A 25,942-nucleotide genomic window follows, 5' to 3' on the forward strand; every position below is an offset into this window, starting at 1 on the left:
TCAATTTTGAGTCTTAATCGCACTTAGTTATTGCTAATTTTATTTTATTTATTCTAATTTTGGGGGTTTTGTGTGGTGTGAAGAACTGAGTATGACAGAGGAGTGAACACTTTCTCTCCGGAAGGAAGACTGTTTCAGGTTGAATATGCCATTGAAGCCATTAAGGTAACCCAAGTTCCTAACTTTTATTCGTTTTCCGATACTATCAAGATTTTGAGCTAGAGAGTTTGTTGTTTTGTGTGGCTAAATTTGGAATGAAATTGTATTGAAAGTGGCTTTTGATGTGAATTACAGCTGGGTTCGACTGCCATTGGATTGAAGACAACAGAAGGTGTTGTGCTTGCTGTGGAGAAGCGTATCACTTCGCCCTTGCTGGTCTGTAAACTCTCTCTTTAGTTACTTGTCTTGCATTGTGTTTTTGGATGGTTAAACAGCGTTTATAAATGTGGCTGCAACCAAAGTTGCCGGCTAAGTGAAATTGTGAGGCTGTTACCATTGTATATTTTAGCATATCTGGATTTGTTAGTACTTGATGTGCACTAGTTTTGTTCCCCATGAATCATGGGTATCATGTAAATTATACTTTTGGTAGAGCAATGAAACCCTCTGGTAGATTTCATATTGAGTGAATGTATTTTGATGAACAATTCAGGCCCAAGGTCAATCAACCTGTTTTCCAAACGGTTCTTTTTTTCTTTTTCCACTTTTACTCGTGTCTTTATGGATTCATTCCTTCTTTGAATTAGACATCTGCAATGTAATATGTCGATGATACTGTGTATGATAAACTTTCAGGAACCCAGCAGTGTGGAGAAAATTATGGAAATTGATGACCATATCGGATGTGCCATGAGTGGATTGATTGCTGATGCTCGTACACTTGTTGAACATGCACGAGTGGAAACTCAGGTACTATTTGCATTGGTTTGCACAAAGATTCTTAAGCTTTTCGCTGAGACAAAAGTTTGTACTCATCTTCTATCCAATTTATCCAGAACCACAGGTTCTCCTATGGTGAACCAATGACTGTGGAGTCTACAACACAAGCTCTTTGTGATCTGGCACTACGATTTGGTGAAGGTGATGAAGAGTCCATGGTAAACACCCGTTCATTTGCCCTTTTCAATGATAATTATTTCTGACTATTATATGTAGTCAAATAGTATAGTTGCAAAGAACAAACTATGTCAGCTTTAAGTTCCTAACAATCAATATTGCTTAGAATTAGATGCTTGAAGAGCTATTCAACTCGCATTACCCATGATAAGCAAAGTTGCTTGGACTATTGAGGCTATTATGTACAAGATTAAGGTCATGGAGTCGTAATCCTCGAGTAAAATTGGTTGCATTGACATACACTAACATATATAAGTCTTATTTACTACTATATTGAACTCTGAGGCTGCAAGTTCGTAGTAATGTTGCTTCTATTAGACATTTTTGTTGTTGTAAGTATCATTGAGCTATTATACTATTTATAGCCAGTAGCTAAGTACTTAAGGAGTACACGGCCAAATTGACTAACATAACTATTTATTTTCTCAAAAAAAAAAAAAAAAAAGAGCCATGCTGTTGTTCTTTTGTTATGTATCATGAGTGATGGATGATATTTGTTTGTTTTTACCTTTGCAGTCTCGGCCATTTGGGGTTTCTCTTCTCATTGCAGGTCATGATGAGCATGGACCCAGCTTGTAAGTGATATATTGTTTAATGTGCTTGGCTTTCATGTATTTATATGTATAGAATACCATTTTATGAATTATTAGAAAGTAGTTAAGCACTCCAGAATCTTGAGTTATGACTTCACTAATATAACAAATATTATTGGGTCGCATCAGACAAAGCTGATAGTTGTGATGTTATCGTTAAGCTAGTCAATTCAGTCCGTCTGAGGAGTAGCTCAAGCCATTGGGCATACATTTTGTTTGAAAATTTTGTAGATTAGTAAACTTCAGAGGGGTCAATCTCTAATAATTTTGCACCCACGTAACCAGTAAAAGGTAAATACAATGTTTGACAAAACTGAAACTGCAAGGGTGGGAAAGTGTAATTGACAGGCCATACAACTCTACACACACACACGCATGCACGCACGCACATTTATACCAAATAAAGAAATATTAAAGAAGCAAAGCTGGTGTTTTTCAAAATTGAAGAGGCAGAGCTGATCATTTTTGCGAAGTTCCTTTTGTGAACAATTAACCTGCTTAGGGAACGGCTTAGTATGAGTATCACTTTTAAAATTTGATTTTGTCCTGAAACATAGAGGCAACTTTTCTTGGATTCCACCCAACAGTGTCAATATGCAATTTTTATCATATATTATTCACCCTGTAGATTTCATGTTTGCATCATACCATATGTGTGCACATAATGGTTCTTTTCTTTGTTTCTCTGTCAACATGAATGCCTACGCTTTTTTATCTTGATGTAAACAGGAATCCTAGTTGTTGGTCTTTGTGCAGTAGTGGATTGTAAACATTGATAGATTATGAGATGCTTCAGTTCGTTGAGCTAAGAAAGGAAACATTTTTATGCAGGTACTACACTGATCCATCTGGCACCTTTTGGCAATGCAATGCGAAAGCTATAGGATCAGGTTCAGAAGGTGCAGACAGTTCTCTGCAAGAGCAATACAGCAAGGTATCCATCCTGAACATTGTCTTATTTCTATCTCAATAAGCCAAATCTGAAGTGGCTCCTGGTCTAGTAGCATATTGCTGAAATATGCTTCCACAGTTCAATAATTGGAAACCGTTTTTCTACTCACTTGTCTTCTATACGATACAAATCAACAATTTGATTTGATTATGATTTCAGGACTTGACTCTTAAAGAAGCTGAGACGATTGCTCTCTCCATTCTTAAGCAAGTCATGGAGGAAAAGGTGAAGCTCTTGGACTTGCTATAGATTTGAGTTAAACATTGGTGTTCTTGCCATTTATTGATTGCTCAATGGTTACTATTTGCAGGTGACTCCCAATAATGTTGATATTGCAAAGGTTTCTCCCACATATCACCTATATACCCCTTCTGAGGTGGAGGAGGTCATCAGTCGCCTGTGAATCATTTCGACTTGAATCTGTACTTGTTGTTTGGAGGAGGGTCATTAATTACCCATCAGGATATTTGGATTTGTTTCCTGTTGGTGATTTCAATGCTAAACCTTATACCCTTCTCCTGTGGCCTAAATGAAATATTGGAACCTAATGAAATTTCATTTTGATTAGAGTTGCTGTGGCATGGAACCTGTCGAACTTGTGGAATTTTATCTGAACCTAATGGAACCTGTGGCATGGTTTTTTCTTTCTTCAGAGTTGCTGCCGTTATTCTAAATGCGACTGTTTTACACGATATTGATTAGCATTTGCCGGTGCACACGTGACGTGTTTTATTTTACGTACTCATCATTTGTTACTAGCAATACTTGCTAAGCCTGCTTGGCCATGGTTGGATGTATGCTTGTTGCATTTAGACGAATTGAAATGAAAACTGGTCAGTTTGCCCGTGTATGCTACATGTTCACTAAATTTGCCATCAATTGACTGATTCATGTACGCTCAAGAATACAAAAGTTCGTATGAATATTTGCACTTAAATTAGCTATAAAAGTTATTCTCGAAAACTAGCAAGTGGTGAAATTAAGGAGCTTTCAACTCTTAGCACCAAAGTTAAAAGCTCCTTAATTCTTGTTATTTGCTTCATTATGAGCATAATCAAAATGACTACTTCAATTTCTAGCATGATTTCATCATATTTAGATTTTATTTTCAGCATGCTACGAATGTTATCACATTGCATGTCATACTAACAGTCACACTAGTAGTTACAATATCGACATTGTGACTGTTGTTGTGACTGCTTTTGTGACTGGTAGTATGACTGCACTCATGACAACCATTATGACTAGTTTTGTGAGTGTTGTCAAAAGGAGAAAATGAAAAAGTAGGGATGAGTTCGATACAATATCGACTTGTTTTTGCCTATACCATCTACCAACCAAATCTAATTGATAAAGAAAAAATTGTTACCATTACCAACCACCGACCCCGTGTGCTAATTTTTCGGTATATCAAGACTTTTAGTTGGTATGGTTGGTAATGGGCATTTACCAATATATGATTTAGGCCTAATTATGTGAGAAGCACAACCAGTTTAAGTTGAAAACACATTCTTATGATTTTCAAAGTACAAACAAGTACATACAAAATTTATATAGAATGTTCATTCAAGTGACTCTAAATCTTAAATGAAAGATTACAAATCGAAAAAAAAAAAATTGCATGGATCCGGCAAAATCAAACTATTGGTATCAATGAAGGGATGAGATTACCTATTAGTATTAAATCTATAAAAATGAATGGGTAACATTGATATATGTAATAATAGTTTAAGAAAAAATTAATAAATATAAAAATGTTCAATTGGTAATGTAATACCAAACTTTGTCAAAAACATTACCATTACCATGTCAACTTCCACATATTGGCTCGGTATTATCGTATCAACACTTCGGTAGCCAACATATTAGTAACCAACGATATTTAGTTCGGTTGGTAGGTGTTTGTACGGTTTTGTTTGGCTCAATAGCCCTATGAAAAAGAAGAACAAAAGAATGACAAGAAATTACAAACATGTTTATGTTATTACGTGATTTGTATTTTTTAAGCCAACTAATACCATCCAAATATCAACATTGGCATTGTCACACATAAAACTAATCAACTACACTATCGGTCACATGATAAATTAATGAGCTACACTGCCATTCACACTACTAGATTAACACTGCCTCCAAAAGGTGAGGATCAATTACTCCAACTCTTCCTATCTCCTTCTCATATTGTCAAGGACTCAAAAATCAATGTTCATGGAAATATCGATGCTTTGAAAAATATATATTTCGACGAAAACATCGATTTTGAAAAAAAATATCATAAACATAATTGATAATATTTGATATTAATAAGCTAGGTTATATATTTTAATGTGCATAAATCTTCTATTTTTAATAAAGAAAAAAAATGAGATTTCAATGGTTAAATTTTTAAACTACCTAAAAAGCCCATAGTTTATTAACTTTCACAAAATTGAACTTAATGTATAAAAAATATTATCGTAATTTAGATATTAAACTGAAAGCAAAACCACCCCAGAAGATTGTGTGAAAGTATATAAAAAATTGAGAGTTTTTGCACACGCATAGGTGTGAGTAAGAAGACTAGTTTATGATGCGACATGCATAGGTGCAGAGTTTTGGCTTGTGTGGAAGAGAGAAGAGATCCTTTTTACGAATCTAAGTTGTGCTATATATAGAGAAAAATTCGAAGGTATATGCTTAAGAATATCTCAAGGATCTTTTGTTTCACTCAAAGTCTTTTCTTTTCTTTTCTCTGAAAATCGGCATACTAACCTCCGTGCATTGTTTTTGTCATAACTCTCGCTAGAGAATAGGTATTTAGGTGATTTCAATTGCATTGGAAACTAGACTTCCATAGCTTTCTATCCATATTTCAGACGTTATCTGACTCATTGTGAACTGTCATGGGGAGTTTGTCAAAGGTGAATAACACGCATTGGCAGATTTCTGATTCTGATAAAGATTAGACTTTAATTGCATATCTTCTTCCTCCTTAAATTATGATTTGTTTTACACAAATTTCCTCATTTATCTTCTTATTTATCTCATGGTAATTCAATTGCATTAATCCTTCCATATTATCCTCTCTATTTGTGTTGCATTATCTCCACTCTCATTAACTATCTCCTTCATTCTTTTCCTCTCTTTTCTCTTGCCGTGTATGTCTCCTCTTTGTAACTGCACAGCTCCTCTTATCTCTCTTGTAATCTTTGACTTATCTCTTCATTATTTCTTTTCTTTAATTTCGTGCTCTCTCTCTCTCTCTCTCTCTCTCTCTCTCTCTCTCTCTCTCTCTCTCCTTGCTCTTAGATGTCGTGCATTCCTCCTTCCTTTTTGTCGCAAGGACTCTTCTTTTCTCTCCTTAATTTCTAAGTCTTTATCTCTAATTTAATTATGAAAATCAGAAAAGAAAAAAAATAAATACAAGATAATTCATTAGTTGAACTTGTCCTAATCTAGAAAATTGTTGTCTTAAAAAAACATACATATAATAGATTAGTTCATTTAGATTAAGAAAGTTTCCATTTCACAACATGGAAGTTACTAGAATAAGTAAGTTACTAGAATATGAAAGTTCAATTAGGAAAGTTATGAACTAAGAGTTTCAATTCAAGTATGACTTTCCAAACTAATACATTTCCTAGTCCAACAAGGACTCCTAGAGGAAAAAGGATTCTCAACTTATCACAAATGTTACCTAAACGTCGAATAATGAATACTCCTAATCCAACTAGGTTTCCTAGTTCAACAAGGAATTCTACTCTAAATAGGACTCTTGACAATTTATGCGTTATCAGTATGTTTTAGCACAATAAAGCAACCAATGTCACCAAAGACTCCTAACTCGACTCAATGACTCGATATTACAACAATAAAGGTTAACTAGAGTACAAATGAAGGTAAAAATATGCTAAGAAGGTCGCACATAGTGCTCTTATTAGTTGAACATAGAAGCCTCCAAGCGTAGATCACATCAAACTTTGTCCAAATTTGAAAAATTTAGGGTGAGATGAAGGCTGATATCGTTAATATCTCGAGAAATTCGCTATGTGATGATATCCAAAGTCTCAAATTGCGATATTTAAGACCTTGCATGTTGTTCACCACTTTATGGGCGACGGTTCAACAATTTTACATGGGTGACTTAATTATAATTATCGAACAATTAGTGGCTCTTTTTATAATAAGTGTATAGATGAGAAGCCCCTTTTTAAATGACTTCTTTATTGTAAATGTATAGAGGAGAAATCCCTTTTTAAAATTTGGAGCATAGCTAGCATCAAATGCAAGGGAAGGCACAAAGCATGCTCTCTTTCCTTTTCTATTGCTCTGCACTATTTATTTTTCACACTCATTTCTTCTTAAACAATGGCGAAGAGAGAGAGAGAGAGAGAGAGAGAGAGAGAGAGAGACATTGAGAGAGAGAGAGAGAGAGGCAGAAAGCTTGTTACCAATAACTGATTTCGTTTATGTGGGAGCATTAAAATGCCCGTTTATCCGCCAGATGAAGTATTAATAAAAAAATCTACTCTGGTTTTGCTACGTTTTTCAGTTCAGTGTACTCATTGTTGTTTTGTATGTTTTAGAATCTAGAGTATCCGGCGCAAATGTTTCTAGACATCCTCTAGGTGAGATTATATAAAAAAATCTAAGCTCGTTTGTAAAATTCAGTTTCGATGTACTAATATTGTTGTTTTCAATGTTTTCTATGTTTCAGAATCTAGAGCCTCTGGCGCAAGTGTGTCGCGGCATCCTTGAGGTGAATTTTTAATAGAAAATCTAATCTCGTTTGCAATATTCAGTTTTAGTGTACTTATATTGTTGTTTTCAATGAATTCTATATATGTTTCAGAACCCTGAATCTCTGGTGTAAGTGTTTCTCAGCATCCTCGAGGTGAATGTTCAAAAATAATCTAATCCCGTTTGCAAGAATGTTAAACAAATAATCTAATTCGTTTTCAAAATTCAGTTCAGTGTACTTATATTGTTGTTTTCAATGTTTTGTATGTATCAGACTCCAAAGCGTCTGGCGTAAGTGTTTGGCGACATCCTTGATGTGAATGTTCCACACCAAAATGTAACCTTATTTGCAAAATCAATTTCAGTACGTGTACTTATTTTATTGTTTTCAATGTTTTGTATGTATTAGAACCCATAACCTTCAGCGCAAGTGTTTCCTGGCATCCTCATGGTGAATTTTCAACAAAAAATCTATTCTCGTTTGCAACATTTAGTATAAGTTGTTTTCAATGTTTCTTGTGTTTCATAATCCAGAACCTCTGACGCAAGTATTTCTAGACATTCTTTAGGTGATTTTTTAACAAAAAATCTAATCTCTAAATTCAATTTCGGTGTACTTATGTTGTTGTTTTCAATGTTTCAGAATCTAGAGCCTCCAGCGCAATGTTTCGCGGCATCCTCAAGGTGAATTTTTTTATAAAAAAAATCTACTTTCGCTTGCAACATTTAGTTTTAGTGTACTTATATCGTTGTTTTCATTTAATAAACATCTGGTACAAGTCTATCCTGGCGAGGCAGAACTACCACCCTCAGCCATACATAGGTGAAATGGAGTTCATTTGCTTTCTTTCTTTTGGTAATAGTTGCAATACCAATTATGATTTAGGTTCCATATAGGCTTGCTTTTGGTCTATGTCTGTTATCTCTGGGGCATGAGTTCCTTTTGGGTTTGGATGCATTATAATGGGTTTTGTGTATTGGTCTTCAATTGTGACCTCAAAATACTAGTTCCTTGCACTTTGTTTCATATTTATTGCATTCTGATTTTTAATTTAGGTTACTTATGGGTTTGACTTCTTAGTTTGTTTGCTCTGAGTCTCTGAGATAGGAGTTCATTTTGATTGATTTGGATTTTAGGCGAATTGGTGTTCATTTGTTGCTAGCAATTTGAACAAAATGAATTTTCTTGCAATGTTTGGTTCCATTCAACTATATTAGGCTTATCATGGCCACAATTGAATGTTGGTTTTATGTCATACTAGTCATCAACACATCCGATGGATGTGAATAACCTTTCACATCTTACATGGTGGCTTAGATGTTACGTACAAAATAGAAGATTTTTTATAATTTTTTTATGTTTTAGTTTTGTTATTGGGAGCTTCTATTCATATTTCCTAAATTGGCACCTACACCTTTTTTTTCATATCAACATTGAAAAAGTCACCGTATGTGAAATGACCTAAAAAGACATTATGAGTTTAAATATAAATTGAAATAAATAAAATAAAATGAGTCATTGATTCCACGACATAAGTCTTAAGGACGAGAAATTTATTTTTCCCAATACAACATGAAGAAAGTGAAGATTATGTAGTTGAGCAAAACATCTTTTTACAATCTCCATACAAGGTATGAATTTATTGTTATGTGATTCTATTATCTCCATAAATTGATATAATACATATTATGTGTTTCTAGGGTTCATAATATTCTTTTGAGTTCTAATATTTATGGTTTAGGATTTGATTACAACCAACTTGCAATCTTAAATCTCATAACATCGACAATAATTTTGAGGTGTAAATAGCATTTTATTATATTGTAAAAGCAAATTGGAGGTCCACTCATCAAGGAGGTGTAAGTTGACATTTAGGAAAAAAAATTTCAAGGCTCTCGGAGAACCACGTGGCAATATCAAATTGTCCTTCTCACCTGTTATATTTTGACACATGGATTTATTACACAAAAATTATAATTTTATATATTTTTATTTTTTATGAAATGACCTTCATGAGTATTGATAATTTTGAACTAGAATTTCAGGTTTAAAGTTTAGAGTTTAGGGTTTAGGGTATAAGGTTTTAGAGTATAGGGTTTAGGGTATATGGTTTTAGAGTTTAAGGTATGAGTGTAGGGTGTAAGGTTTTAGAAAGAAACCAAAAATAGTCTTTGATAAAATAGTTTAAATATGTTTTTTTTTTAAATTAAATCATAAGTGTTAAATGATGATCAGAATGAAGTACCACTGAAGATTGTCACGTGGTTCTCCGGGAGGAATGAAAAATTCCTCTAATTTAGGAAGTATGAATAGAAGTTCCCTTTGTTATTTACCTTCCTATCTCTTGAATATTAAATAGAATTTCATATTAACATATAATGGAAGGACTAATACATATTTCCACACCCATTTTGACTGTCAAAGTAAATTTTGGTTATAAGAGTATAGATACTTGTCGCATTGGCCGAATTGAACTGAAAACATGCCAGTTTTGGCCGTGTATGCTACTGCTACATATTCACAAAATTTTCACTTAATTGATCAGTACACATTGATTTATTCCAGCATGCTTAAGAATACAAAATTTTGTATAAACATTTGCAATTAAACTCAATGGCAGATGCAAGCCTTTAGTTTGTAGGGCTCAAGCTCAATTGAAAATTTTGGACAAAAAAAAACTAGGTATATACTAATTATAGGGATTGCCGAACTAGGATCATCTCCTTTCTCCTATTAGCCTAACAAGTCAATCTTGGCCGTCCATTACTAACCAATGGCCAAGATCACTCCTAATTTCTTAATTGGCTAGCTTGAAAGGAACAACTCTCTCAGTATCTCACTGTCTTCTCATCTCCAAAACCTCGCATCTCTCATATTGGGAAGTGGGAACCATAAGATGGCGACCCAGTCACCCAAAAGAAATTCCCAGCTCAAGTACACATGCTACGTTAATTAGGTACAAGCTAATCGTCTCTCCTCTCATTGCTATTGCCTTACGCATATAATTCATATCAAGTTATCAATCCGATCTTCGTTAATTAGCTTGAAACAAGAAGGCTATTTGAGTTTAGAATTACACTTTGGTATACGTCTATTGTTGATTGGTGATGTAGAAGAACACTATCGGTTCCATCTTTTTGTTTAATTAATTAATTAATTGAGTTTTCTTATTTGATCTGATTATGTTCTAGTTGACTAGTTTGTTTATAAGTTTGTTGGGTTTTTGCCTAGAATCCCTAGATAAAAGGCAGACATGGAGTGAGATGAATAAACAATGGTGCATTGATGTTTGGGTTGTCGGCAATTTTGACATTCAAATATTGAATTGAGAATTTGATTGTGTGTTTTTTTTGTATGAACTCTAAGCTTTGTTAGATGATTATTGTTAAATTTAGTTCATAATCTTATTGGTTTACAATAGTCTAATTTTAGCCTTTTAGGTTCTATCACAATTAACTTGATATTGATGTATTTGTATGGTTATTGCTACTGTGTTTGCGTACATTTTATTTAATACAAGCATTGTTTCTCAATCTATAACTGTTCTCTAATAAAATGTCTAATTCACTGCTGAAACCAAAGCGATTCAAACAAATCACTACATGATATTCAAAAACTAATGCCTCATCTTCAAGTTTAAATCTGATTTCTAATCCTTCCATAGTTTCTCCAAACTTTGATGATTCACCACAACATTTAGAGTCTTCAATCAGTCTAGTGGCTGATTTTGATCCTCCAATTTGTCCAGTGGATGATTCTCATCATTTAGAGCCACCAAATAGGATCAATGCTCTTGAACGTGATATGATATTATGTTGTCCTATATGGGAATATGATGTGAATGAGCGTATAAGTGTTCGGAAATCCTACATTTTTTTGGGGCCATTTCAACCTAAGTTGTCGTTTCCTTTGTCAAATCATAGGGGGTCAACAACGAAGATTCTAATATTCTTAGTTCAAGGATAATACATGGCTTGAGTATTCAATTTCTCTTGATAGAGCATATTGCTTTCCTTGTTACCTTTTTGACACTTTAGACTCTCACCATCGTACATTCACTGTGGAAGGGTTTAAAAATTAGAAGAAGGGTAGTGTGGGTGATAAGATGCTATTGAAACATGTGGGAGGCATTACATCTCCACATAATGCTGCAATGCAAAAATGAGATTTGTTAAGAAGCCGAAATAAAGGCATTGAAGCAGTTCTTGAGACAAGAGCATTGAAGGATGTGGAAGACAATCGGTTGAGGCTTACGACTTCAATAGAGTGTGAAATTGTTAGCCAAACAAGGAGCTCCTTTTAGAGGCCATGATGAATCAAAAGTCTCATTGAACAAGGATATTTTCTTGAGACACTAAAATCTTTTACAAAAATGAGTGTCGATGTTGAGAGAGTTGTGTTGAATGCTCCTGGTAATGCTAAGTATACTAGTCCAACAATTCAGAAGCAAATCTTAAATATCATTAGACATAGAGTGAGGACCAAGATACGTGATGAAGTTGAGCTTTCCAAGTAATGTATTCTTATTGATGAAGCAAAGAATGTTTCTGGTCAGGAACATATGATGATTATTCTACAATTTGTTAATTCCCAAGGCTTGATCGACATGAGAAAATGCTGATGATGATATCAATTCTCCACCACCGGCTGCAGGCGCACCTCTTTTAACAACTCTTCCCGAGATCTTTTTTGGAATAATAGTATTTTTCGGAGGGACAATTTCACATATTTCTTCCAAATTCTTACCGCTCGTGCCATTTCGATGTGTAGGCTCTAGCTCTTTAGTAGCTTTATTCAATTTATACTATAAATACTAAGAGGAGTAACAGCCTAAAATATCACTTCAATGGTATACTTCTTCTGCTTTCATTTTTGAGAGAGAGAGAGAGGTCACAATAAAGTCATAAACCCGAGGTCACAATAAACCCTTAAAAAACCCAAGTTTTATTAACCAGGCCCGTGGTAATACCCATATTAGGCCTCAATACCCATCGTTTCATTCGTTTGAAGCAAAGCAAACTAGAACTAGTTTTGTCCTTAAACCCCAAAAACCTCGTTAACTCACAACTATCCCAACAGAAATGTCTTTCTCTCTGTCTTCCTCTCAGCTCTTCCCTTACAAGCCTCTCTTCTCTGTAAGTCTCTCTGTCCCTCCCTAATTCTAGTTCTATTTGATGTTGTGAATTTTGGCTTTAATGGGTTTGTATATGCAGCTGCAGAGCTTCTCTCAGAAGCAAAGATTAGGTTGGTTTTTGAGAAAGCCACGAGCTTTGAGGAGCCTTGTGGTGAGGGCAGGGCCAAAGAAGATATCTTTTGGTAAAGAATGCAGAGAGGGACTGCAAATTGGGATAGATAAGCTTGCTGATGCTGTTTCTCTTACATTAGGACCCAAAGGTATCTGGGTTTTCCATCTTTTTGATTTGTTCATCGTCAAAGTATATTGGTTTTATGTTGTGATATGATTTCTTATGTTGTACAATTATTTGAAGATGAATCATTGATGTACGTATAACACACAAAAGTTAAAATTGTTTCAAACTGAATCACTGTGGTTGATATATCTTCAGTTGGATAATTGAATGGTTGTGCTAAACTGTTCTGCTGTAAAAAGTTCATAATTGGTTCACATGAGTGTGATCTTGGAGTTTTAAGAAGTCGTCTTTTATGGTGATGCTGTTTGTGTGAGCATTGTTGATTGATGTTGAATAAAACATGCAGGACGTAATGTTGTTCTTTCTGAGTCTGATAGAGTGAGAGTGATTAATGATGGTGTAACAATTGTTCAGTCCATAGAGCTAGCAGATACAATTGAGAACGCAGGAGCAATGCTAATCCAAGAGGTTATTCATGGTTGCTACATAATTCTGTTACTAAAGCTTGCATTGGTGCTGTTAAAGCAAATATCTTATCTGTAATGTCGTGCGCTTGTAGGTTGCGGGTAAAATGAATAATTTAGCTGGTGATGGTACAACCACTGCAATCATTTTGACACGAGAAATTATCAAAGGTGGATTATTGGCAGTGGCTTTTGGGGCTAACCCTATTTCTCTGAAGAAAGGAATGGAGAAGACTGTTAGTGAATTGGTCAAGGTCTTGAAGGAGAAAAGTCTTCCTGTGAAAGGAAGGAATGATATAAAAGGTGATTAGTCTTGTCATTCGGTCACATGAAATCAAGATTCTAGCTTTCCTTTTCTCTTTTTACTCTCGTCTTAGAATTAATTTGTAAGAGCGATATCTCTTTTTTTTGCAGCTGTGGCTTCAATATCAGCAGGAAATGATGAATTCATTGGGAACCTGATTGCAGAAGCTATAGAAAAGATTGGTCCTGATGGAGTAATTTCGATTGAGTCATCCTCATCATTTGAAACGTCAGTCTTAGTAGAAGAAGGACTAAAGGTAACGAAAACGACTTTATTGAGAGAAAAAGATGACAGTTAATTGGTTTAAGAAACAAAAATTTATCTTTCCGGTTATGGGATTTTCAGAAAAAAGAAGAAGAAGATATGTTTACAGAAGTTAGTTGCATCACTAATAACCTTATGGATTATGTAAATGTTAAGTATGACAGAGGAAATCTCATACTGAAGAATCTCTTGTTTGGTTCATAATGAAAAGAATGCATAATATTTATTTTGAATGGTAGGTTGCTCCATAAATACTATTTAAATTGAGTGAAATTTTCTAATCTATGGAACTTGCATGTATTATAACATGTGGTATCCATTCTTATGTGTGGAGACCCTGGATTTATCTATTATTTCTCATTTCGTACAGTTTGACAAGGGTTACATGTCCTCCCACTTCATTACCAATCAAGAAAAATCTGTTGTGGAGTTTGACAAGGCTAAGGTGCTGGTAACTGATCAAAAGATTTCAACTGTTAAAGATCTTGTTCCTTTGCTGGAAAAGATAACCCAATTGAGTATCCCGCTGCTAATCATTGCAGAGGATATCTCAAGGCCAGTACTGGAAACACTGGTGGTTAATAAAATGCAGGGTTTATTGAATGTTGCTGTTGTTAAGTGTCCTGGATTTGGAGAGCGGAAGAAAGCTCTTTTGCAAGATATTGCACTTATGACAGGTGAACTTAATTCATGCATGCCAACCTATCTACTTGTCATACGTCTTGAATATATTTGGCCATGCATGAACTGACAGTGTCAATATGACCGAAATTTCAATTATTCAAGTAATAATCCGATAGTTGAAAGTTGAAACACCCCTAGGCCTCAAACCTCTTCTTTAGTACTTTTTTATGGGGTGTGAGACCTGAGTCTTAAAAAACTTAACCACTTGTGAACTACATTCATCTTTCAGAAAACTGAAACCTGGAGAAATTCACTTTAACGTCCTGGATTATCTCATTTTATGGGCTATAAGACAACTCTTTTTCATGCTTTTTTTGTGAAAAACTATCACTCCTTTATGTCAGATTTTGCTAATATATCTGCCTTATGGTACAGTATTTGCTCTACTTCCTCTCATGAAATAAGAAGAATAATTGTGACTTTCAGGTGCTGATTTTCTCTCTGGAGATTTTGGTTTTACCCTTGACAGTGCAACATCAGATCAACTTGGAATTGCAAGAAAGGTGACAATAACAAGTACTTCAACAACCATAGTTTCTGATCCTTCTACCAAAGCAGAGATTCAGGCAAGAATATTGCAGATCAAGAAGGATCTAGCAGAAACTGAAAATGCAAACCTGTCGAGAAAGCTTTCTGAAAGAATTGCTAAACTCTGTGGTGGAGTTGCTGTAATTAAGGTGTGCAATATGATAGACCTACAACACATAATACAAAGTAATCAGAAAACTTCTTTCAATTTGGTATGTCTCTTAATGGTGACTATGAGCTTTTGCTACAAACTGGAAAACAATCACTGAATTCATTGGCCTTTTTGTTTTGAACTATAGCAGAATCAAACCTTTTCCATTAATGTTCGTTTTGTCAACTTTGATTTCTCTACTTTTCATTACTCTAAAAGCAACGTGCGTATGACGACTTAGGTAGGAGCACATACTGAGGTGGAACTTGAAGATCGCAAACTCAGAATTGAGGATGCAAAAAATGCCACATTTGCTGCTATGGAGGAAGGAGTGGTGCCTGGTGGTGGTGCCACTTATGTGCACCTTTCAGAACTCATTCCTGTCATAAAGAATTCTATGAAAGATTCTGATGAGCAGATTGGTGCCGACATTATAGCAAAGGTGGCTTTCCTAATAGTTTTTTTTTAACTCACATATGCAAGCAGGCACACCATACATGTCATGCACATAGAATGAAACACAGACTTCTTTACAGAGCATGAAAGATGCCAGTAGTGTCAATGTCTGTTTGTTTTCATTCTATTGTTTTGCACCATTTAACCACTAGTCAGTCTTCATTGGAAAGAATCAATGCATGTAAATATGGGCGCTTTGGAGTCCACAACCTCAAAAGTCTTGTGTATATACTAGTATCACTCACAAAAGAAGTTTTCTATCTAGTTCGCAGAAAATGGATCAGAGTTGTTGAATTTGAAAAGTCTATATTTTTTAATGTTTGTTGAGCTAAAGTCGAATGATCCAAGATGTTGATCTAAACTTTGTTATTCCTATACTGTTTACAAGGTAAAATACACAGATTTATGTATGCCTTGTTAATGATGTATAATTCATGCAAGATTTGTCAATGACTTGCAGGCTCTCCTTGCTCCTGCAAAATCCATTGCAACTAATGCTGGGGATGATGGAGAAGTTGTTGTGGAGAAGACAAAAGATTGTGATTGGAGAATTGGTTACAATGCCATGACTGGCAGTTATGAAGATCTTCCAGATGCGGGAGTTCTGGATCCTTGTCGGGTTTCAAGGTGCGCCCTTCAAATTGCAGTCTCCATTGCTGGAGTGGTTCTTACAACTCAAGCCGTATTAGTGGAGAAAACCAAGACAAAAAAGCCTGCAATTCCTTCTGTTCCTGGAATAACTCCTTGAATGCAGTCAAGAACACTAGCTAAAAGCAGAGAAACTAGCAACCTGGAAATGTTATCTCCCATGCTTTGTAAATAAGCTTTGGAGTTCACGTAAGCATTGGAGTTCAAGTACAACTTGTTCTGGAGTTTTATATGAAGATAAACAGAGGAAGCTGTAATATCGCAAAACAGGTTTTGTTCTGATCCTTCAGTTATGAATGCATCAAACATTATATGCAAATGAAGAGGTATCTACTGTGGCGGCGACTCATTGTAGTTAACTGTATTCTTAGGTGCTAACAAAAAATTTTGATTCTTTTATTACCCGTGTTTATTTGGTGAGCAAAAGACAGCTGCTTGTACAGTTGAGAATATGAGATAAACAGCAAATTTGGTCTATCAAAGCTCAGTTCTCATACAAATTCTTTCTTGAGTTTTTTTCACCAACAGTCTCTCAATTCTGGTGTACCTACCAATGTGATACCTCAACTCTTAATTGTACCAATGTGATACCCAGACTCTAGTATTGCTATCATTGAAGTACTTCCGTTAGTTTTTTTCAACTTCTCCGTCATCTTGGTGACGTGGCAAGTACGTGAGGCCCACAAAGAGGGTTAAAAGACAAAATTAACCCCATCTGAGAGGAGCAATGTTTTTCCCGCCCTTTATCTTGAGAAATACACCCAACAATTCCAATTTTGGCGCCAATTTTCCCTCCCTACTCCTTAATTTGTGTCTCTTATCTAAACTAAAGAACTACCGCCAACCAGTCGACCACAATCTGATAAAACCTAGATTAATCTCATTTTCTATTTTTACCTTAGTACTTGTTAAACTAACAGAATAAATATAGAAATTTATATGGAACATCTCATTTCCACAATCTCATAAGAATATAGAAACACATAACTTAACGAAATTCAAATACATGTTTAAGTACCATTAGTTGCCACCTTTTATGTTGATCTGCCATGATTTTTGCTTGTAAGAACTAATGGTACTTAAACATGTATTTGAATTTCGTTAAGTTATGTGTTTCTATATTCTTATGAGATTGTGGAAATGAGATGTTCCATATAAATTTCTATATTTATTATGTTAGTTTAACAAGTGATAGGGTAAAAATAGAAAATGAGATTGATCTAGGTTTTATCAGATTGTAGTCGACTGGTTGGCGGTAGTTCTTTAGTTTAGATAAGAGACACAAATTAAGGAGTATGGAGGGAAAATTGGCGCCAAAATTGGAATTGTTGGGTGTATTTCTCAAGATAAAGGGCGGGAAAAATATTGCTCCTCTCAGATGGGGTTAATTTTGTCTTTTAACCCTCTTTGTGGGCCTCACGTACTTGCCACGTCACCAAGATGACGGAGAAGTTGAAAAAAACTGACGGAAGTATTTCAATGATAGCAATACTAGAGTCTGGGTATCACATTGGTACGATTAAGAGTTGAGGTATCACATTGGTAGGTACACCAGAATTGAGGGACTGTTGGTGAAAAAAACTCTTCTTTCTTATACGACGAGTGGAAATATATTAATGGTTATAAATTCCTGTCCAATCAGTTCTGCAACTGTTTTTTCACGAATTGAAATAAATGTAAAACACTTGTGCGAATAGTTTTCATAAAGTTTCCAACAAATTAAACACTTGTGGTGGCGATTTTTTCTTTGGCAATTTTGTGTCAACAAAACACCAAGTTTCTCTAAAGTTTGTACACGTGCAGTTGTAATTCGTAAACCCTCAACTAGATCAAAATCAGATACTAAAGAGCCACAAAATTTTCCTTCCTAAAACCAATCCTAAATAGAATAAAAAGATCGGAGGGGGATAATTGCTTCTACTGATTTTGCCAAGAACCAATAATATTGCTCAGTTATATGAGTTGACACTGAAGGACGGACATCCAATTGACATTAGTGTTCGGCGGTAAGTGCTTCTATCTGATTCTTAACGGCTCAACATTTCCATAAACTACCCAACTAGCTAGTCTTAACACTCACTTCACGACTACTAAGTATAGTTACCATTAGTAACTAGTTAATTTACTACACGTACACTAATACATAAAAACTAGTCAATCTTCATCTTCTCTCACTTGGTTTTGATCTCCAACCTTTTGTTGCATGTTCTTCTCCTTCAGCATTGTGATCAAACTTTGAAGTGCAGCTTCAACATCCTTGCTCTTCATTAGCTCTTGCGCTACTTGTGTAGGAGTGATCTTTGCAGGTTGCAGCAGGCTTTCAATCTCATCAAACAAGGGATGGTATTCATGCTAGCAAAAGGGATTGAGCCGTCCTTCTATCTGATTCTTAGGATGGTACTCAACTACTCATGCTAGGTCACTGATCTAGCAAATGAAGTGAATATTTATACTTACTGCTGGCTCTTCTGCTCGGTCTTTGTCCTTGGAAGTACTGCTGGTCTTAAGGGTTCGATCTTGCAGCTCCAGACCGCAATCTATATCCTCAATCACTAGTATGGATTGGTTTGTGGTTGCAATTAGTACACTCCTCAGTTCCACATCGGATTTCAAATGTGAGAGCTGCAAGTCATAGATATTGAACTTGAGATGATTAGCAATTGCAGCTATCAGAGAGGATTTACCAGTGTCAACGGGGGGGGGGGGGGGGGAGGGGGGGGGGGGGGGGCATACAGAAGATAGCCTCTCTTCCAAGCCCTTCCCACACCTTGATAGAACTCTTTGCCCTTCACAAACCGGTCTAGATCCTCCAAAATCGATGTCTTCAGCTTGGGATCCAAAGCTAGAGTAGCAAATGTGGCAGAGTAATTGCTGAATCTGATTGATTGCCACTTGATGATACTCCCATTTTTCCTTGTCAGTGTGCACAGCTTGACAATCTTTGTTTCCTCTTCCATGGCCTTAAACATTCTCAAAATATAAGGAATGTAAGAAGCCTTGACCGCTTCCTTGTGCCTCACGTCAAACATAAGCTGGAAGCTTTGCTGATTTGAAATACAACTGTACTTCCATTTCAGCTCAATGCCCTCATACACATCTTCAAACTCTTGCTTGTCAACAAATTGGTAGGAGGAACTGGTGTCTCGCCAGGTTTCCGCTATTTTAAGGACTCGAGAATTCGGGCTGAAGTAATGCTCCACAGCATGGTAAATTTGGTTGTCACAATAGCCATAGTATTCCTCAACTAGTAAGGTCATGATAGGGTCATGAAAAAATCGTTTGGAGAACTCATGGTAGTCTGAAAGGAGAAGCCTTTGGATGAAAAGGGGTACACTTTGTTTGAAGTCAGTAGAATTAGTAGTCAGTAGAAGTAAATTAATTTTTCACCTTCTGTGGTAGATGAGTATCATTATTGTAATTTAATAATATAAGATTTTGCAATTAAATATTTGTAGAATCCAAAATAGTTAAGTTTGAACTCTGTATTTACACAAAGGCTGGCATTACTGTGGTAAAATTACTACTGCAGAAAACTGAATGGTTACAGCTGCAGGTACTAATTCAATCACTGAAGCTCAGTGTACTGAGTCAAGGTTTGAATTTCAAAGATAAGATTCTTGCGTATCTCTTAAGCTTTAACTATCTGTACTATCTCTGTATATGAGTTGTACAGCCTATAACTTTTATTTTCACAGCAGGACATGCACTTACTTATACCATTGATCAAACAAGATCCTTGTTATTATTATTTTTTCTCCATTTTCTCTGCTCTTTTATGTTTCACTTTTTTACCTTTTTCAAATTCTTTTTGGGTAATACAGAAATTTGAACAGAGATAACTATGTTAATTATGAATCATAAGAAATGCTTACACTCTTGCATGTTTAACAGATTTAAGCTTGAAAAGTTCTTCAATGAACATTGTTAGCCCATAAATGTTGAAGCCATTTGTGTTAACTCAGATATTTAACCTGGGGTTCAGGGGTTGCATTTTTGCATTTATGGTGCTTGTCAAGTCCAGTTGGATGTCCATTCGAGGGCAATTAGCTTTGGGACTGGGTAAGTTGTATACATGTATGTTAATTTTCTGCACAAACTTTTGCTGTTTTTATTTTCTGTTTGCTACTTTGGGTTTGCAGTATAGGACATCATTGAAGCTGTTTTAAATCCAAAATCCATGTGAATTGAAAAAAAAATGAAACTGGAGAGATGCAAGTAAGAAAGAGAAGGTTTTATCTAGTTTAGGCAAAGTAGGTTTATTTCTGTATCTCCCTCTGCCAGAAGATACAGAAAATTTATGAGATCACAATCAAGGCTCTCCTTTTTAGTTTCCCTCTATCTTTTCTTGTTTGACACTGAAGAATTTCTCCTCACACAATTCTACTTCCTTAATTAAAACAATATTGGCTTCTCTACACGCACAATTAAAAAACTTAAATTCTGTTTAGATAAATGATTTGTTGTTTGAGATGATTAATTTACATGCATCAAAAGGTAGTTATGAGCTGGAGACATATATCAAACCAGAGGATCATCCATAAGTTATTTTAGATTAAGATGCATATAGGTTCATGGAAATCATGGCACAGTTACTGATAGTTACTTCATTCACCTAACAATTTGATGTTTATTACTGGGGTCTAAACCTCTTAAGCTTGTAGCCTTATACCTTTTTCATAGTACTTTGTAGTTCTGATCTTCATATTTTGTCTTATGGTAACTGCTTACTTGGGTACTTGAGTTCTAATCAAGCACTATGGATTGAAAGTAATGAGGAATTAAACCCATATATATGAAGATTGTGTATACTGAAATGAAAGGGAATTCTATCTCCAAGAAATTATGTCCCCAAAATATCAATCCTTGCTTATGGTTTCATTGCAGCTTATTAATTTCCTGGATATTGTTCAAATAAAATAAGTTAAGTTCTCCACTTCACCTTCATCTCGATACTCGTCACCCTTGTATCTCTTTTCCTTTAGAACCGTAATCAGACCCTGGAGTGCAACTTCAGCATCTTCACTCTTCATTAATGCCTCAGCAACTTGTGCAGGAGTGATCTTCGTCTCCTTCAGTAGGCTTTCAATTTTCTCAAACAAAGGATGGTCAGAAATTGCAAGGTAATTTGAGGACAATGTTTTGAAGCCCTCATACGAGCAATACGACATATGAATGTGCATGTCCATTCGTCCTGATCGCAGCAATGCAGGGTCTAGCTTGCTTTTGTGATTGGTAGTGAATATGAAGATTCTTTCTTCTCCACAACTAGACCACAGGCCATCTGTGAAGTTTAGTAGTCCAGACAGCGTAATCTGTAACAAATTGATCGTGTTATAGTTTGTTACAGTCAACTTTAGTATAAAGAAATGACCTAAAAGTGTTATATGATATCAGTTACTAATGATCACTTCAAATGACAAATCAATAACAGTTTTATTTTTTTTATATCTGCAAATATGCTAACCTGCTGGCCTTCTGGCTCATTTTTCCTAGTGCCCTTACCAGAGTTTCGATCTTGCAGTTCTGCTTGACTACAATCAATATCCTCAATCACAAGTATAGATTTATTTGTTGTTGCAATCAATGCCTTTCTCAATTCCATGTCCGATTTCAAATGAGTAAGCTGCAAGTCATAGATATCAAACTTGAGGTAATTAGCCATGGCGGCTACAAGCGACGATTTGCCAGTGCCTGGAGGCCCATATAAAAGATACCCTCGCTTCCAAGCTCTTCCTACTCTTTGATAGAACTCTTTCCTCTTAACAAATTTTTCCAAATCCTCCAAAACAGACGCCTTCAGCTCCAAATCCATAGCTAAAGTTTCAAATGTTGCAGGGTGTTCGAGAGTAATTGAAACCCATCTGATTTTATAAGGATCTACTCTTACAAGAGTATGCAGCTTGACAAGCTTTCTCTCCTCCTTCATGGTCTTGAATGTCTCCAAAACATAAGGCAAGTAAGAACTCATGACCTTTTCCTTGTGTTCTAAGTCGAATGCAAGTTGGAAGTACTGCTTTCTCTTGGATGCTACAGAAGGGTGATTGGAGTCTTTAGATATGATATTGAACTTCCACTTGAGCTGAATATCTTCAAACACATCTTCAAATTCTTGATTGTCTGAAAAATGGGTGCTGAAAATACTATCTTTCCGAGTTTGCGTAATTTTGAGGAGTCTAGTGGAGGGGCTGATCTTGTTCTGCAAGTAAAGCTCCAAGGCACCGAAAAGTTGGTTACGACTATTGATTCCATGGTATTCATCAATTTGTAAAGTCATGGGATCAGATAACCAAGTCTTGAAGAAGCCGGGGAAGGCCATAAACAAAAATCTGAAGAATCTCAGAATCAAGGAAACAACCATAGAAGCCCAAGCTGATAACCTTTTTGATACCATAGCAGGTATTTGTTTCAGAGATTCCATGACACCAAACTGCAAGTTTAACTGAAGCAGGCTATAAACTACAGAGAGCAATTTTTTTTTTTTGAGGATTACATAGAACAATTACAACAACTATGGATACAAATCAAAAACACAAATGATCGCTTATAAGTAATAAGACCTATACTCAACCCTAACCTTTGATCCAAGCTTCAGCCTTCGGCAGTCCTGCAGAGCTCAAGAACTGAATTTATCGACGTACTCACCTAAGCTTATATAATAGAGAAAGTCTCGCCCACTATGGAGACTTGTAGTTGTATTTTAGTTGATTTCTTATATTCCATAATGGCTTACTCGGCCAGTCTTCGTATGTAACTTTATACATGACAGAGACATAAAACCATGGTTCTAAGAGAGAAAGACTAAAAGTAATAGAGTTTTTTTCACCAACAGTCCCTCAACTCTGGTGTACCTACCAATGTGATACCTCAACTCTTAATCGTACCAATGTGATACCCAGACTCTAGTATTGCTATCATTGAAGTACTTCCGTTAGTTTTTTTTAACTTTTCCGTTATCTTGGTGACGTGGCAGTTACGTGAGGCCCACAAAGAGGGTTAAAAGACAAAATTAACCTCATCTGAGAGGAGCAATGTTTTTCCCGCCCTTTACCTTGAGAAAGACACCCAACAATTCCAATTTTGGCGCCAATTTTCCCTCCCTACTCATTAATTTGTGTCTCTTATCTAAACTAAAGAACTACCGCCAACCAGTCGACCACAATCTGATAAAACCTAGATCAATCTCATTTTCTATTTTTACCCTAGCACTTGTTAAACTAACAGAATAAATATAGAAATTTATATGGAACATCTCATTTCCACAATCTCATAAGAATAAAAACACATAACTTAACGAAATTCAAATACATGTTTAAGTACCATTTGTTGCCACATTTATGTTGATCTGCCATGATTTTTACTTGTAAGAACTAATGGTACATGTAGTTGAATTTCGTTAAGCCAGAGGGAATAATACCAGCAGATAAAGCATTGTACTAATGGTACTTAAAAGTTCTTACAAGCAAAAATCATGGCAGATCAACATAAAATGTGGCAACTAATGGTACTTAAACATGTATTTGAATTTCGTTAAGTTATGTGTTTTTATATTCTTATGAGATTGTGGAAATGAGATGTTCCATATAAATTTTTATATTTATTCTGTTAGTTTAACAAGTGCTAGGGTAAAAATAGAAAATGAGATTGATCTAGGTTTTATCAGATTGTGGTCGACTGGTTGGCGGTAGTTCTTTAGTTTAGATAAGAGACACAAATTAAGGAGTAGGGAGGGAAAATTGGCGCCAAAATTGGAATTGTTGGGTGTCTTTCTCAAGGTAAAGGGCGGGAAAAACATTGCTCCTCTCAGATGAGGTTAATTTTGTCTTTTAACCCTCTTTGTGGGCCTCACGTAACTGCCACGTCACCAAGATAACGGAAAAGTTAAAAAAAACTAACGGAAGTACTTCAATGATAGCAATACTAGAGTCTGGGTATCACATTGGTACGATTAAGAGTTGAGGTATCACATTGGTAGGTACACCAGAGTTGAGGGACTGTTGGTGAAAAAAACTCAAAGTAATATAAGACAACGAATCCATATTGATTGGGGTAACCTCTACACTACCATTCGCTGGCACAATAATAGCCACTCCTTTGATTTGGTTAATTCCAAAAATTACAGAGGTTTGGTCTTTTGGTCAAGCAGTCATGTTAAAAGAAAATGCCATACTAAAAGCATGAGGGTCTACTTCATGGTAAAATAAAAAAACACCTTCATCAAGATTTCATGAGGCAGCGATTCTTTTCCTAATATTCATCATGATAATTTCTATTTCATGAGGAGCATACATTGCTAGCATTCACCAGCTGTTTACTATTTCATGGATACATAAAAAAACACATACTTTTTTTTTGGGTACAAATGGGACTATTAGCCCAAGCAAAAGAAAACAACGAATAAACTAGCTACAGCTACAAGCCATAAACTCCCTAGCTCTAGAAAGACCAACAATGTCATCCAACAGAGCATCAGAAACCAACATAGGAGGGTCATGTAAGATACATATTCCTCTATCATTAGAGGTACTATGCTTAGCAAGGATATCAGCTATCATATTTCTCTCTCTATGGACATGCTTCACAATAATTAAGTAAAAAAAAAACACATATCAAGCTTTTGCAGTTCATTATCAAGGTCCCAAGAGGATGTAAATCAATATTATCATGTTAAAGAAGATTGATAAACACTAAAGAATCAGACTCAATTTCCAGTCTTGAAATCTTTAAGCTACGAGCTAGGTGTAGACCATGGAACAAGCCCCAAGCCTCAGCTTGCAGGACCTCTCTAGTCCCAATGTTCACCATAAACCCACCCTGCCAACAACCAACCTCATCTCTAAGCACACCCTTGCTCCAATATTTTCATTATACATCATGGAGTCATAAACATTCAGTTTAAAATTTACAATAGCGGGTTTAATCCAATATAGCATCTCCACGTGTTTAGGCAAATTTGTACCAAGCTTAGCATTAACTTTAGCTCATTCATCAGCATAACTAAACACAACTTCAGAAAATATTAAAAGGATACTTGAAGGAGCTATCAAAAATGGAATTGCACCTCCATTTCCATATGAACCAACAACAGTTTGTAGTTTCGTAACGAATTTAATACTTTTGTAAATAAGGAATTCAGTACAGAAAAGATAGATTAAAGCAACAATAAAATGGAACTAATACAAGTTCATGAAGATCAGAAGTATGCAACCAACAACCAAGGGGCCGAAGCCAAACCCAATCCTAACACTACCAGCGCCACTTGCATTATTCGTAGGAAGCAATGGTGCAGACGCTCCTGCAGCAGCAGGTGCTGGTGGTGGTGATTGTGACCGTTTCGATTTCTTCGACTTTCCTTTTGATGATGATCCTCGATCATGAATGTCATTACTTGCCTCAGGCGCTGTCGAATTGAAATCCTCATGTTCGTGCTTTCCTAATGATGATGGGTCGGAGCTAGATCCTTGTCCGCAGGTTCCTCATCATGATCTGGAGGACTCCTAAAAGGACTAGGAGATGAAAGAGGTGACTTCATCCTACTATCATAACTACATATTTTCATATCCACCATGTCGATTGGTACCACATCCGCAGGAAAATCACACCCTCCACTAGCAACATCACCTTGACTCGAATCATTACGTAGCAAATCACACGGGCTCGGCGTCACGCCACTTGCAATACCCTCAATATCAG

General features: G+C 35.8%; 3 protein-coding genes and 1 pseudogene across 5 annotated transcripts in view; 2 read left to right on the top strand and 2 right to left on the bottom strand.

The window, feature by feature from the left end:
- LOC126785675 (proteasome subunit alpha type-5) overlaps positions 1-3,313 on the top strand; it is a 33,231-nt gene extending 29,918 nt beyond the window's left edge. For both annotated transcript variants that reach the window (XM_050511301.1, XM_050511300.1), the window contains exons 3-10: positions 84-165; positions 295-375; positions 796-909; positions 996-1,097; positions 1,633-1,691; positions 2,541-2,643; positions 2,821-2,886; positions 2,972-3,313. In XM_050511301.1, the coding sequence (XP_050367258.1) occupies positions 84-165; positions 295-375; positions 796-909; positions 996-1,097; positions 1,633-1,691; positions 2,541-2,643; positions 2,821-2,886; positions 2,972-3,064 (700 nt within the window). In that variant the 3' untranslated portion in view covers positions 3,065-3,313. The remainder of the gene's footprint in view (positions 1-83; positions 166-294; positions 376-795; positions 910-995; positions 1,098-1,632; positions 1,692-2,540; positions 2,644-2,820; positions 2,887-2,971) is intronic.
- Positions 3,314-12,451: 9,138 nt separating this feature from the next.
- Positions 12,452-16,748, top strand: LOC126785666 (chaperonin 60 subunit alpha 2, chloroplastic). The gene is made up of 9 exons (XM_050511286.1): positions 12,452-12,516; positions 12,595-12,775; positions 13,100-13,221; positions 13,313-13,520; positions 13,632-13,777; positions 14,156-14,462; positions 14,896-15,146; positions 15,390-15,590; positions 16,065-16,748. Exons 1-9 carry the CDS (start codon positions 12,463-12,465, stop codon positions 16,350-16,352), a joined length of 1,758 nt encoding a protein of 585 aa, XP_050367243.1. The 5' UTR covers positions 12,452-12,462; the 3' UTR covers positions 16,353-16,748.
- A 1,658-nt stretch (positions 16,749-18,406) lies between these two features.
- Positions 18,407-19,626, bottom strand: LOC126786919 (protein HYPER-SENSITIVITY-RELATED 4-like; annotated as a pseudogene).
- Positions 19,627-20,239: 613 nt separating this feature from the next.
- Positions 20,240-22,916, bottom strand: LOC126785670 (AAA-ATPase At5g17760-like). 2 transcript variants are annotated; one of them, XM_050511291.1, is made up of 3 exons: positions 22,827-22,916; positions 21,717-22,679; positions 20,240-21,564 (listed from the first exon to the last, which is right to left on the bottom strand). In XM_050511291.1, the coding sequence occupies exons 2-3, from the start codon at positions 22,668-22,670 to the stop codon at positions 21,160-21,162; spliced, it is 1,359 nt and encodes a 452-aa protein (XP_050367248.1). In that variant the 5' UTR covers positions 22,671-22,679; positions 22,827-22,916; the 3' UTR covers positions 20,240-21,159. The 2 variants fall into 2 exon arrangements, with proteins under 2 accessions (XP_050367248.1, XP_050367247.1); XM_050511290.1 differs by having other exon boundaries at positions 20,241-21,564; positions 21,717-22,691; positions 22,827-22,899.
- Positions 22,917-25,942: the final 3,026 nt, after the last annotated feature.

The sequence above is a fragment of the Argentina anserina genome, chromosome 3, assembly GCF_933775445.1.
Source record: "Argentina anserina chromosome 3, drPotAnse1.1, whole genome shotgun sequence".
In the NCBI taxonomy this organism is placed as follows: Eukaryota; Viridiplantae; Streptophyta; class Magnoliopsida; order Rosales; family Rosaceae; genus Argentina; species Argentina anserina.